Genomic DNA, 16,604 nt, shown 5'->3' with positions numbered 1-16,604 from the left:
TTGTATAACATTTTGCTAATGACCGCCTTAATTACCGGAGCATGAGACATACCGGCAAAACGTGCCGTACCATCATTTCGATTACGAGCACTGTTTTGGCCACTCATTTTGCGTTTTTGTATAGCGCAGTTTCTGAAATTATTCAAAAACTCCACTTCCCACTTTCCATGATGCTACACAAAAGTGACCAAACTCATTTCCCCAAACATTTCGCACCTGCTGTGGTGGTTAATGCCATTTGCTTGTTTTTAATGTTCCTGTGCTTATCAGGAGTGCAAAGCGTCACAGGTAAAAAGGACGGAATTATGATAGAAATTTTAAGCATTTTTTCTAGCTAAAATTTAAAACTAGCTAGCCAGATAAGAGCCGGTGAGGCATAATATATAAGACATACGTAAAAGAGGAACTTAAATATTGACCTTTTTACATAGAACCTACATTCACGCTACCACATCGCGGCTGTTATTATGCGGCATGGTCAACGTATCGTGTTGGGAAAGCCCGATTTCTTCCTCGACATATTGATGCATCGTTATGCACAATTATCTATTACGCATTCGGTGATATTCATTTGGACACAGTCGGAAGTGCAAATGCCATTCCTAGCGGTATTGTCATTAATGATACCATTTGTTAATTTGTATTATTGTTTCTATATTGTTCTGGTTATCTTGTTTCTAAATTGTTTTGGTTATTTGGCTGTTTTAAAGGTATTTTTGTTCTTTGACTGTCATTTTAAGCAGTTCTGCTTTTTCGCATGTACAGTGCTATAATATAATTATGCTATTATGTGTGGTGTTTAGTCCAAACTACTCCCAAACCAACTTTCGGTTTCCTGACCAAAGCCGGCGCGTCGCCGTATTTCAATGCATCTCTATCGGTGATGGATAGCGCTATGGAGATCCGTTATGTTAGGCGAAGCTATCCCAATATCAAACTCGTTTTGAGCGTTGGCGGCTGGGGCACTGTCAATTCTTTTAATGCCATTGCGGCTTCCTCGGAATTACGTAAATTTTTCATATCATCCATGATTTCTGTCGTACGACAGATCGGTTATGACGGACTGGATATAAGCTGGGAATATCCAGCCAAAAAGGATCTCCAATACGCTACGCTGTTATTTTCGGTAAGTACTGCATTTATTCTTAATAAAACTAAAACGACCAGTAGTTCAAACCGTGTAATGCAGATTCATCATTTTAACGTTGTGATTTGTTGTATTCCGACTTCCGAGTCTTGTGAAGGAAAAAACTAGGTATTTCAACAAGACTGTTTTTAGGATGATTTTAATTCTGCAATTTCTGAAACGATTTTGCACTGCAGGAGATCCGCGAACAGTTAAACATCGAAGCACAGAACAGCGGGAAGCCGCGACTGATTTTCACAGCGGCTGTTACAAACACCAGCATAGAAGGATACAACGTAGCAGAAATGATTAAGTAAGTAGGTATTTCCGCAAACTTTTAAATCAATATAGTGCATAAAAATTGACTTTCACAGAAATCTGGATCTGATCAACATTATGGCGTATGATCTGCATAACCCATTAATGGAACCCACAGAAACCGGACATCACAGCCAACTGTTTCCGCCTTTATCCAATACATCCTCCACAAACGTTGTTAGTAAAAACTTGCAAAATTAATAGTACTTCAATTTTTGGCAAGGTTTGCTTAGATGGTGCTAATAGTGCATACATACAACACGTAAAAAATACTGTTTTCGCATCTAGGTACTGTAATTGCGATAACACACAGTTAGACTACATAACCATAAGATAAAATTAATTCTATATATAAAATTAATTCTATATATTCTAAATTAGACTATATAACAATGTGCACTTCTGCAGAAAGATGTGGTGGAGGGATGGGAGAAAGCCGGTGCTCCAAAGAGCAAAATCGTCGTGGGCCTGGCCACGTACGGCGACACATGGAACCTCACCTCGCCCGGTTCATTTGGACTGGGAGCGCCGGCTGCCGGTCATGGACCGTTGGGCTTTTACACGCGCAGCCCCGGTTATCTGGCCTACTACGAAATCTGCGAAAAAATCCGTTCAGGAGAGCTCTTGGCCATAACCCCGCCCGATATCCAGACACCCTACGCCCATTCCGCCAACGGCAAATGGTGGATCAGTTACGAAGACGAGAACAGTCTTCGCACAAAAGTAAGTACACCATGCAGCCTTCGGATTTATGGAGAAAAAGGTCACTTTCGCTTCGTGCATTAGGTGCGATGGGTTACCGGAAAAGGCTACGGCGGCATTTTCGTATGGGATATCACTTTTGACGATTTTTTCGGCAACTGTGGAGTGAAGTATCCTCTGTTATATGCTATCAAATCCGAACTGAAAGTATAACCAGTCGCACTGCACCGACCGCCCAAGAAACCGATAATTTCATTTTTCCTGATCTCTTCTCTGATTGCTAAGTTAATGCCATCCACTTGACGTAACCCATTAAATTACGCATCGTAATTTTGCCACCATGGTTACTGCAATCAAGATTCGGCACGAAATTAAAGCCTCAATGCTGACATCCGCTCTGCTAATTACAAGCCTTAATCGCACATGCACGACTATGACCGCATTCCACAATTTCCGACAAAGCAGCACCAACCAGCGCAACAAGTAACAACTGTTCTTCAGAATTCAGAATAACTTCGCAACTAAACGTTTGGATATTTACAACCTCACGCACCAGCGAAGCCATAACAACAACATACCTCACACAGTTTGAAACGATACTAAAGATGAACAATTTCAGAACTAAAGTACTCAGAAAAAACACACCAGATACTCAAAACCAACTAATAAACCTGATATGATACGCAATGATTACCAAGCCAAAGTGCAGGGAAATACGGCCACTGAAAAAAGAGAATCTCAGACAGAAAACGAAGGGAAGTCCTTTCTTTCATGTCGAGGTATCCATTATCAAGGAATAAGGAGAAAATGATGGATAAGGAGGAAATGATGATGGTTCGCACCAAAATCCATAACGATACCCACAAGCTTTCAGCCTACAGCCGCGCTGTTCCCGTAAATAAATCGCCCAAATAAATAAATACCTAGATCCGAATATAACGGTCCTAATTGCATAATAACAAATACCAAGATCCAGATCCTAACGACGTCCGGTAGCGTACTGTCCTTGTGGCGCCATGGCCGGCTGTCCAACAGGCTGCTGCTGCCGTTGCATATACGCCCCAGCTCCTGTGGCGTATCCCCCTGCCTGTCCGGCCGCACTGGCCCCTCCACCTGCTGCTGGACCCCCACGATCCTGCCCGCCGCCTGCAGGTCCATTTCGCCCGGTCTGCGGCGCATACTGCCCGGTTGTCGGCTGCTGCGACATCGGTTCATACCGCATTCCACCGCCATGCATCCCGCCGTAATCCATCCCGTTTTCCGTGTCTTTCGTCGTGCGGTACGTGGTCGGCTGCTGCTGCTGCTGCGGCGGCTGACGTTCCCGCTCATCACCCCGATCCAACCGATTGCCCTGTCCCTGTGTGGTGGACACGGGGTTCGACGCCGTATGCGCGCTCATCGCCGACCCGGCACGCAGCGTTCCTGTACTGACCAGGTTGTCGTACATCTTATGCATGGCTCCATCGGCTGTACGATCCCCTTGGCCGCCGCCACCGTACTGCGATGCAGCTGCACCTGACGAAAACGGCGCCGCAGGTGTACTGGAACTATACTGCCCGCCGCTTGCCTGTCCGTAAGTCGTGCCTGGCCCGCCTGATTGTGGATTAGCAGAATACGGTGCGCTTGACGACGTGCTGGAGGCGGCATACCCCGCCGGCTGATTATAGTACTCCGTGGTGGCTGCTGTTGCCGGAGCGTACCCTGCATGCTGTGGCGGCTGGGCTTGTACTTGTCCTCCTAGATTCCCCACCAGACCCGTGGCTTTCAGCAAACCCAGCAGCGACTCCCGGACACTTTCCTCGGCCGGTGCACCACCACGGCCGTCGAGCTGCCCCAAGAGTTTGCCTGCCAAATGGTTGCCCGTTTTGTCTGTCAGTCTCTTTGGCCCACAACGCAAAAGTAATGATTTTCCTTACCTATGCCGTTGTCAACAGCTGGAGCACGATAGGCGGCTGCCGCCGCGGCCGACTGTGGCACCACGAGCGCGGCGCTCGGCGGTGCAGCCGCTGCAGTGTTAACCGGAATGCCCTCAGCGATCGCCGTACGATCACGCATATCTTGCAAGTATCGAATGGTCTGATCCAGACTGCTCGTGGGCACTGCGCACGTTTCGACCATACGGGCCAAACAGCGCATCACCTCACTGGGACCTGTCGGATAAAAGCCGGCTCCTTGGTATTCCATCTCACGGAGACCTATAAGTAGGGATTAGATGTTTCGAAACTGCGATTCAACTGGGTATGGTAGGGTGGGCCTTTTTGACAACTCACGAGCCAGCGCTGGATAATGATCACGGAAATGGCGATGGATCAGACTGACACCTTCTTCCACATTGATGTTGCGATATTCTGTTGAGAAATGATCGTTCATCTTAATGCAATATTGAATACCCAACTTATTCACAGGAAAACAGAGAAAAGACTGCATCATCCAGCAAGTATCAGCTGAGAGAGGAACCGTTGGTGAACAGACTGCTGTAGAAATTTTATGTCGCCTTCGCAACCAAAATTAAGCTGAAGTACAAAACACGGTCAGATCTGCCATTTGCTTGGTGCAGATAGTGAGAAAGAAATCCGAAAACATCTCCGATCTGTCTTAATACAGAAATTAACTCTACCGCGGCAAAATTTCAAAGCCTTCTTGAGAATGATAGTAATGCCGGCAAGCGCATCTCCGAATTGTAGCTCAGAAATTCCTCTACATTCCCTCTCAATCATCATCAAATTTTACATCGATCATCATCATGTACTTTTACATCGATCATAAATCCATTTAAAAGAAGGAAAATGACTCAAATCGCAGAGTAGAGAACAAGACAGACCGAGGATCCACTATTCGAATCATACTCGCTAAGCCCTACAGTTCCGTAACCTGACAGCTTACGACCATAACGCCAACCGCAACTGCCTTCCTTGACGCCATCACGAGGACTAGATCTGCAGTCGACCTCAGACATGTACGAGTAAATCTAATCAAATGACTCCCGAACAAAGGTGCAGGACCACTATTATTACTTGAACAGCAAACGAAGAAAACACGTGTTGTAAAAGACCGGATTGTTGCTGCAACTTCAAACAGCATTAACAAAAAAATGACCAGAAACTTTTTTCTTACCTCGCGGCTTTTCGTTTGTCTCGAAGATATTGACCGTGATTGCTCGGGTGTCTTCGTGCTTGGGCATGATGATGATCACGTAATGTGATCCTGTCCGGCCAAATTCGGTCACCGCACCTTCCAGAGAAGCATGTTCCGCAAGGAACAACATATTGGCGGCAATACGTCGATCGTACAGTCGACGCAAAATCGAATCAGCGTATTGCCTAAAACACAGCTCCCATAAGCAATTTATCCAAGATGCTAACAATCCCAAAACATCCATACCCTTGCTGTTTGCGAATAATAACCATTTCCACGTCATTCGGTCCATACGTGCGAGGATGACAGAATCGTTCCTCCACGGGAATCGGTACGTAGGGAGGCGGAGTACGTTCTCTGGACTCACGGTAGCGATCAGCAGAGTAGCGACTGCAAGAATTGTCTATTTATTCGCTATTTTGACTATACATAGTTGCAACCGCTGAACGAAGTTCAGCCAGTTACTAAGCAAATGCCGGTAAACACCAAAATCTAACACACAACAGTTGATGATAATTACCGATAATCGCGATCGCGGCTCCTACGTGGAGGACTGCGGCTGCGACTTCTCCGGCGATCGATGGGCGACCGGCTTCGGCTACGGCGGCGGTCACGATCGCGATCCCGGTCACGTTCACGGTCTCGATCTCTATCCCGGTCGCGGTTATTTACGCGTCCCTCCATCGACATTTTCACATCTAGCCAATGCAAAGATTTCACACGACGATCCGCGTTCCGAAACATGTTAACTTACCAAGTCGCGCGGACCGAAGTTCGGTCCGATGCTCTTCTTTAACCGCGTTTTTGGCGTCGTCTTCCCGTTCGTACTGAACAAATGCGAATCGATTGTGGATCGAAACACCTGCAATTACAGCGCATTACTTCACCGAGAAGAAGATGACTTTGTTAGCGCAATCCTGAAAGTGCCAGAAAAGTATTCGAGGCGCAAAGTGGTACGAGATCAATCAGCTCATGCAAAAACTGCAGCAAAAGCATGCATCAAAATCCCTTGAAAATCGAACTCAGTTGTAAACTGCAAGGCCAAGGACTGCTCTCCTAAATCTGATGCAAGCAATTGTTTTAAAAGCGCAACCTGTCAAAGCTATCAATTCAATGCCTTCCGCTCACTGAATCCTTTCTCTGGAAATTACCAAAATATCCACAAATATAAACACTCGAAAAAATAGCCAAAAAGCACTCTTCACAACCTCCAAAAGACCTTAAAATAATCTGTAAACAGCCGGGAAAAATGGATCACAGCAAAAAGATTAAATGCAAAGGATCCTGCAAAACAGCAAAAGCCTCACTGGAAAATGGATATAAGAAAACCCTTTCTGCCGCTAAGAAAGCCTCTTTGCCACCCAACGTGGCATCGCGTTCCACAAGCAAAATACTCTGACGCCCGTGTTATTAACACCGCACAAGAATCAATACACCGACAAAGAAAAAGCGGCAAACAAGAAACAAGCTCTAAGACAAGGTAGTAAGTGTACGTAGAGTGGCAAGACAAGAGATAAGACTGACCGAGAATGCGTCCATATTTGCGAAATTTGTCAAAAAGCTCGCCCCGCTCCGTACGCAGATCAGCCGGCAGATTGCCAACAAAGATTCGGGCCCTAAGCAGTTTACTGTCTTCGCTATTGGTAATGGAGCTGTTATTGACGGCATCTTCGCGCTCCTTAGCCCATTCGGGTGGGGCTTTGCTCGGCTCCTTTTCCTTGACGGCACCACTGCCGCCGCTGCTGCCGTTCGTGGCGGTGGCCGCGGCGACAGAGGGCGCTCCGCTCGTCGCGCCGTCGTGGGCCTCTTCCCGACGGGACTGCTTGCCGTCCTGGGTATCGCTCGGTGTCGTCATGATTATTGTGTTCAAGCCAAAGAATGCTTTCGCAAATGTTTCCTTAAATCCAAAACCCAGTCAAAGTTTAACAAGTAAGGAGAAAGCCCACAGAAAGCCAGTCAAAACGAGTGTTCGATTTTGTAAGCTGTAAGCACCTAAAGGTAATAGGAAGAAAGAATTAACGTGCCATGAGTTGAACTACTAATCCTTCGTATTCGGATTCCAAAAAAAAACGAAAATAATCTAGTTATCATAAATCATAAATGAAAGGTCCAGTGGGTGTGCACATCCGAGATCCCATGGGCCATGGATGAAAAATAGTTACGAACTGAACGTAAATCAGCAAGCACACGTCGCATTTGCGGGAATGCCAGGGCTCGGACTTACCTCTTCGGATAATCGGCGAATGCGATGATCGATAATAACGTATTCCTTAGGAATCAGAGCACATGGATAATGTACCCTGATAAAAATCTATATATTTGTTAATTATGAAATTAAACGGTCTTTAACCTTATGCACGCGGTTCGTTTATGTTTCGACGAACTCAAAGTCTCAAACATCAGCTTTCACAAAATTCGGGTCAGTTGGAGTTGTTAAGTGACTGCGATGACGTGACTCCCAAAAGTAATGTAGGACTAGACCGACCGTACTTGTCCCCTGCTGTATTAAGAGCCAGGGAAAGTACAGTATGAGTTTCGCGTTTCGCATTTAATTTCTGAAATATAATCTCTCTTCTGTGTAATTTCTGAAATATTTGAAAATATTATTATATTGTACAAAAATGTACGAGTGCCTACATTTTCTAAATTTTAGAATCTCAGCTTTTTTGGACAAACCCCATGAATGGGGCAGGGACACTGGCGCAATGAAAATGAAATATACAGCGGCATCCCAGGGCGGGTGCAGTTTACATCGTGCATTTGTTGCGAGCCCAGCTCATGGAAGCAGCTGGCTTATGTTGCTTGGGCCAGCAAAAACGATTGTTTATCAGTTTATGGAATATTGAGGGAATTGTCGAGGCTTGGATCCAGTTTGTTTATTTGTTGCCTTAAATTAATAAAATCAATAATGACCAAATTATTGTGTTGATAACGGCTGCTGGGAAACAATCATTCGACGCTGTAGGGACGTTTGTGATTAGACCATGAATGAGACTCCACTTCGTCTATCACTACTCCGTGGATTGTAAACTGTGATGATGATAGGCAGTCGCACAGTGCGCTAAAATCTTAAGAAGATTTAATAATGCAGCCGGTGTAGATCAGTGGTAAGACGGACGGCTACAGACGCAGCTGGCACGGGTTCGAGTCCCGTCATCGGCAGATTTTTATTTCTTCAGTATCTTCAGTAAATTCAGAAATTCATATTTAAATTTCATTTATAGAATCAGCAGTGTTCTCCTGTCGCAGGCGTCCGCCCTTCTAAGATGGTAGCAGAGCGTGGTTCACCCCTCCGGGTGTATTTAAAGTACAGCAATAGGCTTGGCTCCACACGCACCGTGTAAGAAAACGGATAGCAGTAGCACCGTGTAAGAAAACGGACAATACGTGGACAGCCTGCAGTACAACAGCAATGTTATCGGGAGAGAAGGGGGCGCTTGTACGAAGGAGTACGTATCACGCACTGTTGCACTGTTGTTATCAGACTACGCTCAAGGGGCTTCGCTGTCTTGCAGCGGGGATGATAGGCAGTCGCACAGTGCGCTAAAATCTTAAGAAGATTTAATAATGCAGCCGGTGTAGATCAGTGGTAAGACGGACGGCTACAGACGCAGCTGGCACGGGTTCGAGTCCCGTCATCGGCAGATTTTTATTTCTTCAGTATCTTCAGTAAATTCAGAAATTCATATTTAAATTTCATTTATAGAATCAGCAGTGTTCTCCTGTCGCAGGCGTCCGCCCTTCTAAGAATGATGTCATTGATGTGGATCATCAGACGATATTGTAAATTGTAAATTCCTGCAGATGGTGGATCCCAGCCGACTCTTGTCGTTCCCTTTTTTTTATCGTCAAACCTAGCTTGGGCAGGTGGTGTGGACTCACACTGGTCGTGCTTGGTTTTGTTAAACGGTGTTGGGTGACGATCTCCGCAGACCGCAAGCTACCAGTACCATGGATCCAAGTCTCTTACGCGAACGAGATGCCTTCAAAAAGCGGGCGATGGCTCTTCCTGTTGTGGAGAAGCGAAAACAAAAGCCCACGGATTCTCCATATACGGAAGAGCCTCCCAAGAAGCAGAAAACTGCACCGCAACGGAGTGGTAGGTGCTCGTCCTCGATCTAGCTTGGTCCAATTGATTGTAGTTGTTTTGTGACGATCCTGTCAGAAATAATTTCTTATCATCATTTTCGTATGCAGTGCGAGTATTTCTAACAAGTCAGCGCTGTGATGACAGCGGTGGTGTCCATAACTTTTATTTCTTTCAGAACCTGGCGGACAGAAATTCGATTATAAGACTGCTTCGGCAGCTTCCAGCGTGAAATTTAAAGTTTTAACCAACATCGTCAAGTATATGAGGGTGAGTTTGCTTCTTGCTTGTTTATCGTCAATTCTGAACTTATATTAAACGTTAACCAGTAAATGTTCGGCCTAAGTTTTTTATGCTATCAAGCATTATAGCGTTGATGAAAAGTAGAAGATAAAAAGGATATTCAAAAACCATAAGTTGCTACCAGTGACAAGAAGTAGATGCACTCTTATTTCGAATTGTTTCGTTTTCGACTACAGATACATGAGGGTTGTGATTCCGGGCGAATTTCCGATAGACCTGCAAAATGGCATAATTTGCGTAATAACATACGATTTGATTCAGCATTTTGGTTTGAATTTTTATGCTGTTCCTCACAGACTCGCCATCAACAAGGTGATGATTACGGATTGGCTTTGAATGAGATTCTGGATGAAACGAAACAGTATGATGTTCCGGCAAAAATCATCGCCTGGCTGCGAAACGAAGTATGGCGGTAGTAGTGGCACGGAAGTTGAACATGACGGAATATCCCTGCACATTTATTTTTGAATTAAACTGTTATTAACTTATTGTTGCCAGGCTTTACCGGTTAATCCAAAGATAATTATCGATGCCGATGAAAAATATCGTTACCGTCCGTCATTCAATATTCGCGATAAGAAGTCTTTTATCCAGCTACTGCAGCGTTACAGTGAAGATGGCATGGGTGGAATTTATATGGATGATATCGAAGAATCTCTGGCTAACGCCAAGGAAGTTTTAGAAGTATGTACGGTGGTGTTTTGTAGTGTTGTTTCTAAGCAAGTGGGTTTTGTTAACCTTTGTACAACAGCGTAAATTTTGTAATTAAATTTAAATTGGTAACATTTTTAATTTTTTTGTATAGTTTTCAGTTTTTTCGAAAGCTTTGTTTTTTTCACCTCTCTACTGGGATTTTTGTATCTAGAAATATACTTCAAGTATCATAGATCATACAGCTCTTCCTGTGGGGCTCTGCAGAGGGTGTTAGATCTCAACATAAAAAGTGTGCTGCATTAGAATCGCGATTTTTTACATTACATAGTCCATCGTTTTTTTATCTGGCATCACAGGAAGTCAAGGATCAGATCATTGTGATCAAAAGGCCAGCTGACAAGAAATTCGTGGTATTCTACAAAGATCCGGCCGTTTCCATTGATATTCCGGAGGACGTTGTGAAGTTATGGCGTTCCGTCAATGTGGAAGGAATGGATGAAAAGAAAATCGCGGATTACTTGGCACAACATAACTTTTCTTTCATCAAGAGCGAACAAAAGCGGCCGGTACTAATTTTTGACAGTTTTTTTGTAATGCACAAATTAAATCCAGCCGGCATTCAACCGCAGTCTAACGGCTTTTTTGCTTTAGATGATTGCCAAAAAGCGTGGTCGACAAGGGGGCAGAACTGGAAAATTCGTTCCTAAGCACAACGAGCACATTGCTGATATTTTACAAGATTACTCCGCCAAGGTAGCAAAATGACCTGTTAGCTGTGGCCAGACAAAGATTTTAAATTCGGGCTTTCTGAAATTATTTAGGGAGGTCATGTGGGCGCTTCATGTTAAGAAATTTATTTTGCTTCTCTGAATATGTCTACGGAACTCAGTTTTTTCGTATGGATACAAGTTCCTGCAGTGGAAACTGAATGAATAACTATCGAACTATGCTTTTTACTTGTATTAACGATAAGTACATAATGAACTGTGAAAACGGCTTTGGAATAAAACCGGTAGCAAAATGCAAAATGATGCACGAGCAGGTTTATTTATTATTTGTTTATAACATATTTTTATACATTTTACAGTTTTAATCAGGTCAATTTACGTAACGTTTTAATTATTAATGACCGAAACAAATAAATAAAAACCCCAGAATGTAAAACATCACAACCATTATTTAGAAAGAACCCTCGGCAACTTCAGTCACAGATCCAATCCCAGAAAACATTCAAACAAACGAATTAAAAGAGCTAAAAGGTTTAAACCACAACAACTTCATTTCAACTATCATTGTGCGACCAGTTAGAATAAGGTAGCGAACGGCGGCAATCCACTGCTGGGATAGGACGGATGCGGCATGATACCATGATAAACAGCCGTGTGCGGGTATGGAGCCACGGCGATTTTCGGCTCGGTTTCAGTGTCTTCAAACATTGTGGCGAACAGCATGGCCGGCACATCCGTTAGGGATTCCAATTTGGCAAACATAATCTTGTCAGCATTTTGTGCGCTTATCGTCCTGAGCTCCAACACTTTCATCAGAAGGCGAGTGAAGCGTTCCATGTCTTTGGGAGATTTCTCAGCAAGGTAGCGCCGCAAAGCGGTCAACATAATCTCTTCCTGACGCTCCAAATCGGCAGCGGCATGCACTCCTGGACGTCCTAATGGGCAAAACAGTAAAAAATCTCTTTATAGTGAAGACGCCAATAATGCCAAAGAGTTATACTGAATAATACATATTCATCAAATCATGTTGACATCGTAAATTTATGCACGCTACAGAGTACTAGTACAACTATAGAATAAACATCATCACATATCACAAAATTAGTCAAATCCATCGAAATAATTATACTTAGAATTATTTTTAAATGCAGTTCTAATATAGCGATCGATACTTACCGCTTAACAGCAACAATCCCAAAAGTAGAGCCACTTCAACTTCGTCCAAGAACAACACCGCCAAACTCAGTCCCAAATTATACAGAGGACGCAGGAGCGCATCGTAAGTACCGTGATTACTGGCGAGCCAGTACGAATTCAGTTGAAATCCGTTATTCAGAATAATTGACCCACAGTTGCGGTCAAAACGCAGCGCAGTACGAAACAGCATCATCTCCACACAGGATGATTTCAAAAGTGTCTGTCGATCAGCTGGCGTCAACTACAAAGCCTCAAACGTTATAAAAAAACCCTTCACAGCCGCACAATTTACTGATGCACCACCACACGTGTCTGCAATTTACCTCCGAAAATCCAGGAATTTTTAAAGAAAATGATTCCAAGCGTCGAATAGCCGGTGCCATCAAGTCTAATAACTGACCGCTCTTTCCCGGCACTACATTTCCGTTGCGTGGGTATCCGTTCACCATGCCCAGCGGCATACCATTTTGCGCTACCGTAACCTTCCCGTTTCCATATAACGACTCCAAATGTCCATAAGGATGCTGTAATGTCGAAACAAAAATAGATAATTATTCGCAAGCAATAGTTTTTAGCAACGTTAAACAATTAAACAGTTGCAGCAGCGAAAAGGGAGATTTTCAAAACACAAGTCGCAGAATTCATCAAATTTCAGATTGTACATGTCGTTGCAATTTGTGTTTGCAAACTACGAGCAGATTTAAACTATTTAATACACTGCATAAGCAGCACAGTTCAAACAGAGTTCTGGTTGGATTAAAATGGAATTGGTCGATTAATTTGAAATTTTCATCACAGTAAGATTGTAAGAACTCGTACCGTTATTTGAGTCACATAATGCGGCATCAGGGCTTGACGATACGCTTCCGTGATTTCCCGAATCAGAGCACGATCTGCATCGGTGAGAATCTTCTCAGTGGCTTCCTGTACAAGTTTACTGCGCAACAACTCCAATTCGCGTCGTTCCCGGTTTTCTTCAATCAACTGGCGTTTGGCAACTCGCTGATTTTCGCTTAAAACCACTAACAAGATTTCGAAAAATCACATTAATATCGCCATTACGATGTACGGTACGTTGCAGTGTGCCAACCGAAACAACAGTAGTACCGAAAAATTTACAAATACTTACTTAAAGCAAAAATTTAACAGAACAGAAAAACAGAATTTTATTAAACTAAAAGTCCAAAGGCAAGCTGAATTTGAAAAAAAACTGAATTAATATGGAAAATTTTCTATTTTGACCGGAACACAACAGGAATCAACCAAATTTCCGAAAGTCAAAGAAACTGTAGTTCAAGTGTGTACTAGGAGTCGCTCAGGACATTGTACAATACGTACAATCGATAGCCATGCCTTGTTGCAGGCACTTCTGATAGCGGCACTGAGGACACTGATTGCGTGATTGCTTATCAACGGGGCACTGGCCACTGTCCTTACACATGTATTTCAGGTTCTTTTGGGTCGTACGACGAAAGAAGCCCTAAAAGAGACCAATGTCCAGCTTATCGACGATGTGAATGAACGTGCCAGATATGGCAGTATCGCCGAATTTTTACTTTGCAGCCTTCACATGTCATGCAGCGGTAATGATATCCGGTGGCAGCATCTCCGCAAACGGCGCACGGTTCCGGCCCATTGCTCAGATCCATGTAGCTGGGAATATACGGTCCACCTGCGGATAACCAAAAATGTGCTAACAATTCGGTAAGCGGTTTATTAGACAACAGTCTGCCAGGCCATAAAAAATCGCCCACGGGGAATGCTAAAATTAATCACAAAAATACGAAGTATCTTATCATAACAATTTAAATATTAAGAATCAGATAATTACAACATTACGCCGGCATTGGAGAAAAATACGTATTCTTTTTTTAGAAGTGCTGCGCTTCTGTCAGATTTTAGGCGGATGAACAACATTTACAAAAAGTTCCTGCGAACTCGCTGTCAGAACAACGACAGCAGAAACGCTGCTGCACCCACAAAGCAGAGATCCAACAATCAACGGATCCGCTGTTAATCGCGCAGAGCACGACGTGCCTTATCTCGTCTGCGCAGTGCGATCTTATTAGTCTTTAACTCCCATCAGTAATAGAAATAACAATAACTTTAAATAGCCCTAATTCTATTCTTTACATCATCAGAAACAGAAATGTTTACTAGAAGTTTCCGTCATATTTATATACAATCAGTTATCTTATTCGTCAGAATTCAACTTTGTTTACAGATGTCCTATGCATTATCGAGCATATGTCGATGAGAAACCCTGGAACGTCCAGTTGGAAAAATGGATATAAATATTCTTACAAAGATTACGAACTAAATATACTTCTATATAAAATAACGAACAATTAAAAATAAAACGCTCAAAATGGGAATATTCAAAAACAATGCAATGCTATTGCCGACAGTAGCTTCTCAGCAGTTATTTACGTTATTCAGCCAATACCATTTTCAAAACTGCAGAATTGTTACTGATCGCCACAAGCGGAATCAACAGGTTATTGTAAAGGTCAAGCAACATACACTTTTTTATCATCTTTTATGTTAAAACAAAGTCCTGATCCGTAAAGCAACGTTTCGCATCCGTTTTCTGCAGCCTGCCCCACTGATTACGCAACCTTCTTAAAATGCTATGACGCAATTCTGGAAGAATAAAATTTAGCAAATCACTACCGCACATTCTGGCGAATTATGCACGAAATCCAACTGCGATTTCTTAAACTCATCGCTTATATGAAAAGGTATACTATTTGCTCACCCAGCATGGCTGTAAAACACCTCCGAGAAACCGAAGGAACAGACAAGGCGCTCTGAGCGCAGCGCCAAAGACTCGGAACAAAAGTGTTTACCACCAAGTGAAGATCACCCTCTGGCTGCTTAAACGACGTCTGAGCCATTTGATTCTTCTGGACAGTGTCCTAATTTCGCTGGCCGCAGGGCAGAACTGCACTAGCAGACAGCGCAACTGATAGCATAGGGACACAGACAAAAATATGCAATTTCTGCGAAGTGACAGCCTAAAGTGTCAAAACACAATCTGCATTTTCTTGACTCACCGGCATTAGTAATAGCGTAAAATTAACTATATCTTTTCGCCACTTTCAGAATTTAAGCTTTTGGGATACATTTTTAGTTTTTCATAGCGGACTTACTTCGTTTTTTCTTCAGTGACGAACTGCTCATTTTCTGGCATGGATCAGATTCGAACAGGCGACGGGACGGATGGGCATTTAAATTAATTATCACTTTCGGTATAATAAATTACGATAATAATGTTATAAGATAAATTAAGAACAACGCCAGCCGCACAATCTGTTGAGGACAGTTGCCAGACTGGCATAGTAACAGCCAACAGGACTTCACCTGAAACATTTGCCTTTTCATGCCAGTGGCAACTAGCAGTGCACGCTGAGTGCGGAGCGAAAGAATCCGGGTTCTTTTTATTATCAGGCAACAGATCAGCCTCTTAAGGCCGATACTTGGCTGAGATTTCGGAGGGATTTCGTACGTACGCGTTGCGTACGAATCCACCCAGAGAGCCAGACGAAAACAACAGAACTGAGCCAGAACAATTGGCCCGTACGCCAATGATATGCAGATTGGCACATCTGATTAAACGCTTCCACCCGGTCAGTGAATTTTCCGAACCAATGAGTGACTCAACAGGTATTTTGGCGACTGCAGACTCGAGCTGATGACCTTAACTGGCTGAATATGACCGTTGATATTCATAGAACACGATCCTGATTCAGTTAACGATCCCTTATAATAATATTATTAAAATATGTTTACGAAGTATTCATATTGCCTAAAAAAATGTTATGGCGGGATGTAGTCTGCATTGATTCCTCTACCGGACCGGCAAAGTCAAAACCACTGTGCACTGTGCAGTTCACTTCCCATATTATTTCATCCAAATGTCTAAAATCTTCGGTTCGTTTCGCTTACGGTCTATCTCTACCTACGAAGTTTAATTTAATTACGGGCTTAAAACCATTTTTTAAAGTGGCGGTCAGATTACTACTGTCATGAAAAATAGTGTGAATTGTTTATTCTACTGACTCAGCTTGGCTTTAGCACTTTCTCCAACTGTCCAACAAGACCAGAAATTTCAGATTTATTGCTTGAAATACTTACATAGTATCAGATTCAGATCATACTAATCCACAGCGTGATAAAAACAAACACTTGTAACACAACAATACGATCAGCATCGGCATAAACTAAAGAAAACTGCGATTCCCTAACAATAAACCCGGCAGAATTCGCCAGATTATAAATCTTGCAGTCATTGACAAGTGAGTTATCAACTTATTTATCCATGTGCGAATAATCTGTTTTAAAATTCAATTAA

At 43.2% G+C, this 16,604-nt stretch overlaps 4 protein-coding genes across 8 annotated transcripts; 2 read left to right on the top strand and 2 right to left on the bottom strand.

The window, feature by feature from the left end:
• The first annotated feature begins 94 nt into the window (after positions 1–94).
• On the top strand, positions 95–2,522 carry LOC129592405 (chitinase-3-like protein 1). The gene is made up of 7 exons (XM_055488433.1): positions 95–288; positions 432–608; positions 804–1,126; positions 1,324–1,439; positions 1,501–1,621; positions 1,853–2,167; positions 2,231–2,522. The coding sequence occupies exons 1-7, from the start codon at positions 168–170 to the stop codon at positions 2,357–2,359; spliced, it is 1,302 nt and encodes a 433-aa protein (XP_055344408.1). The 5' UTR covers positions 95–167; the 3' UTR covers positions 2,360–2,522.
• A 101-nt stretch (positions 2,523–2,623) lies between these two features.
• Positions 2,624–7,693, bottom strand: LOC129592391 (uncharacterized). 2 transcript variants are annotated; one of them, XM_055488421.1, is made up of 9 exons: positions 7,506–7,693; positions 6,806–7,273; positions 6,036–6,143; positions 5,802–5,979; positions 5,528–5,671; positions 5,261–5,466; positions 4,417–4,494; positions 4,063–4,341; positions 2,624–3,991 (listed from the first exon to the last, which is right to left on the bottom strand). In XM_055488421.1, exons 2-9 carry the CDS (start codon positions 7,134–7,136, stop codon positions 3,126–3,128), a joined length of 2,190 nt encoding a protein of 729 aa, XP_055344396.1. In that variant the 5' UTR covers positions 7,137–7,273; positions 7,506–7,693; the 3' UTR covers positions 2,624–3,125. The 2 variants fall into 2 exon arrangements, with proteins under 2 accessions (XP_055344396.1, XP_055344389.1); XM_055488414.1 differs by having other exon boundaries at positions 6,806–7,178.
• Positions 7,694–8,683: 990 nt separating this feature from the next.
• Positions 8,684–11,353, top strand: LOC129594530 (transcription initiation factor IIE subunit beta-like). 2 transcript variants are annotated; one of them, XM_055491254.1, is made up of 8 exons: positions 8,684–8,730; positions 8,988–9,380; positions 9,547–9,638; positions 9,968–10,075; positions 10,170–10,355; positions 10,682–10,891; positions 10,977–11,078; positions 11,147–11,353. In XM_055491254.1, the coding sequence occupies exons 2-8, from the start codon at positions 9,233–9,235 to the stop codon at positions 11,171–11,173; spliced, it is 873 nt and encodes a 290-aa protein (XP_055347229.1). In that variant the 5' UTR covers positions 8,684–8,730; positions 8,988–9,232; the 3' UTR covers positions 11,174–11,353. The 2 variants fall into 2 exon arrangements, with proteins under 2 accessions (XP_055347229.1, XP_055347220.1); XM_055491245.1 differs by lacking the exon at positions 8,684–8,730 and adding an exon at positions 8,731–8,870.
• Positions 11,354–11,443: 90 nt separating this feature from the next.
• On the bottom strand, positions 11,444–16,523 carry LOC129591842 (thyroid hormone receptor beta-A-like). 3 transcript variants are annotated; one of them, XM_055487694.1, is made up of 7 exons: positions 16,388–16,523; positions 13,807–13,922; positions 13,589–13,730; positions 13,070–13,272; positions 12,574–12,774; positions 12,230–12,491; positions 11,444–11,988 (listed from the first exon to the last, which is right to left on the bottom strand). In XM_055487694.1, the coding sequence occupies exons 2-7, from the start codon at positions 13,897–13,899 to the stop codon at positions 11,630–11,632; spliced, it is 1,260 nt and encodes a 419-aa protein (XP_055343669.1). In that variant the 5' UTR covers positions 13,900–13,922; positions 16,388–16,523; the 3' UTR covers positions 11,444–11,629. The 3 variants fall into 3 exon arrangements, with proteins under 3 accessions (XP_055343669.1, XP_055343658.1, XP_055343650.1); XM_055487683.1 differs by lacking the exon at positions 16,388–16,523 and adding an exon at positions 15,403–15,644; XM_055487675.1 differs by lacking the exon at positions 16,388–16,523 and adding an exon at positions 15,009–15,172.
• Between the last annotated feature and the right edge of the window lie 81 nt (positions 16,524–16,604).

This window comes from Paramacrobiotus metropolitanus, unplaced genomic scaffold (assembly GCF_019649055.1).
Source record: "Paramacrobiotus metropolitanus isolate TYO unplaced genomic scaffold, Prichtersi_v1.0 Parri_scaffold0000003, whole genome shotgun sequence".
NCBI classification, from domain to species: domain Eukaryota; kingdom Metazoa; phylum Tardigrada; class Eutardigrada; order Parachela; family Macrobiotidae; genus Paramacrobiotus; species Paramacrobiotus metropolitanus.
The sequence above is the reverse complement of the archived record's forward strand: the minus strand, read 5'-3'. Positions and strand labels throughout refer to the sequence as shown.

Bases quoted from the DNA above. Each gene is read 5' to 3' on its own strand.
- LOC129592405 (XM_055488433.1), top strand. From the start codon at position 168: ATGATGCTACACAAAAGTGACCAAACTCATTTCCCCAAACATTTCGCA. The intron at 1,127-1,323 runs GTAAGTACTGCA...TTTGCACTGCAG, and splicing joins ACGCTACGCTGTTATTTTCG to GAGATCCGCGAACAGTTAAA. The intron at 1,622-1,852 runs GTTAGTAAAAAC...GCACTTCTGCAG, and splicing joins ATACATCCTCCACAAACGTT to AAAGATGTGGTGGAGGGATG.
- LOC129592391 (XM_055488421.1), bottom strand. From the start codon at position 7,136: ATGACGACACCGAGCGATACCCAGGACGGCAAGCAGTCCCGTCGGGAA. The intron at 6,144-6,805 runs GTCAGTCTTATC...CTGTAATTGCAG, and splicing joins CAAATATGGACGCATTCTCG to GTGTTTCGATCCACAATCGA. The intron at 5,672-5,801 runs GTAATTATCATC...CAATTCTTGCAG, and splicing joins AGCCGCGATCGCGATTATCG to TCGCTACTCTGCTGATCGCT.
- LOC129594530 (XM_055491254.1), top strand. From the start codon at position 9,233: ATGGATCCAAGTCTCTTACGCGAACGAGATGCCTTCAAAAAGCGGGCG. The intron at 9,381-9,546 runs GTAGGTGCTCGT...TATTTCTTTCAG, and splicing joins AACTGCACCGCAACGGAGTG to AACCTGGCGGACAGAAATTC. The intron at 10,356-10,681 runs GTATGTACGGTG...CTGGCATCACAG, and splicing joins ACGCCAAGGAAGTTTTAGAA to GAAGTCAAGGATCAGATCAT.
- LOC129591842 (XM_055487675.1), bottom strand. From the start codon at position 15,147: ATGGCTCAGACGTCGTTTAAGCAGCCAGAGGGTGATCTTCACTTGGTG. The intron at 13,923-15,008 runs GTGAGCAAATAG...GGTTATCCGCAG, and splicing joins GTGTTTTACAGCCATGCTGG to GTGGACCGTATATTCCCAGC. The intron at 12,775-13,069 runs GTACGAGTTCTT...TCGACATTACAG, and splicing joins ATTATGTGACTCAAATAACG to CATCCTTATGGACATTTGGA.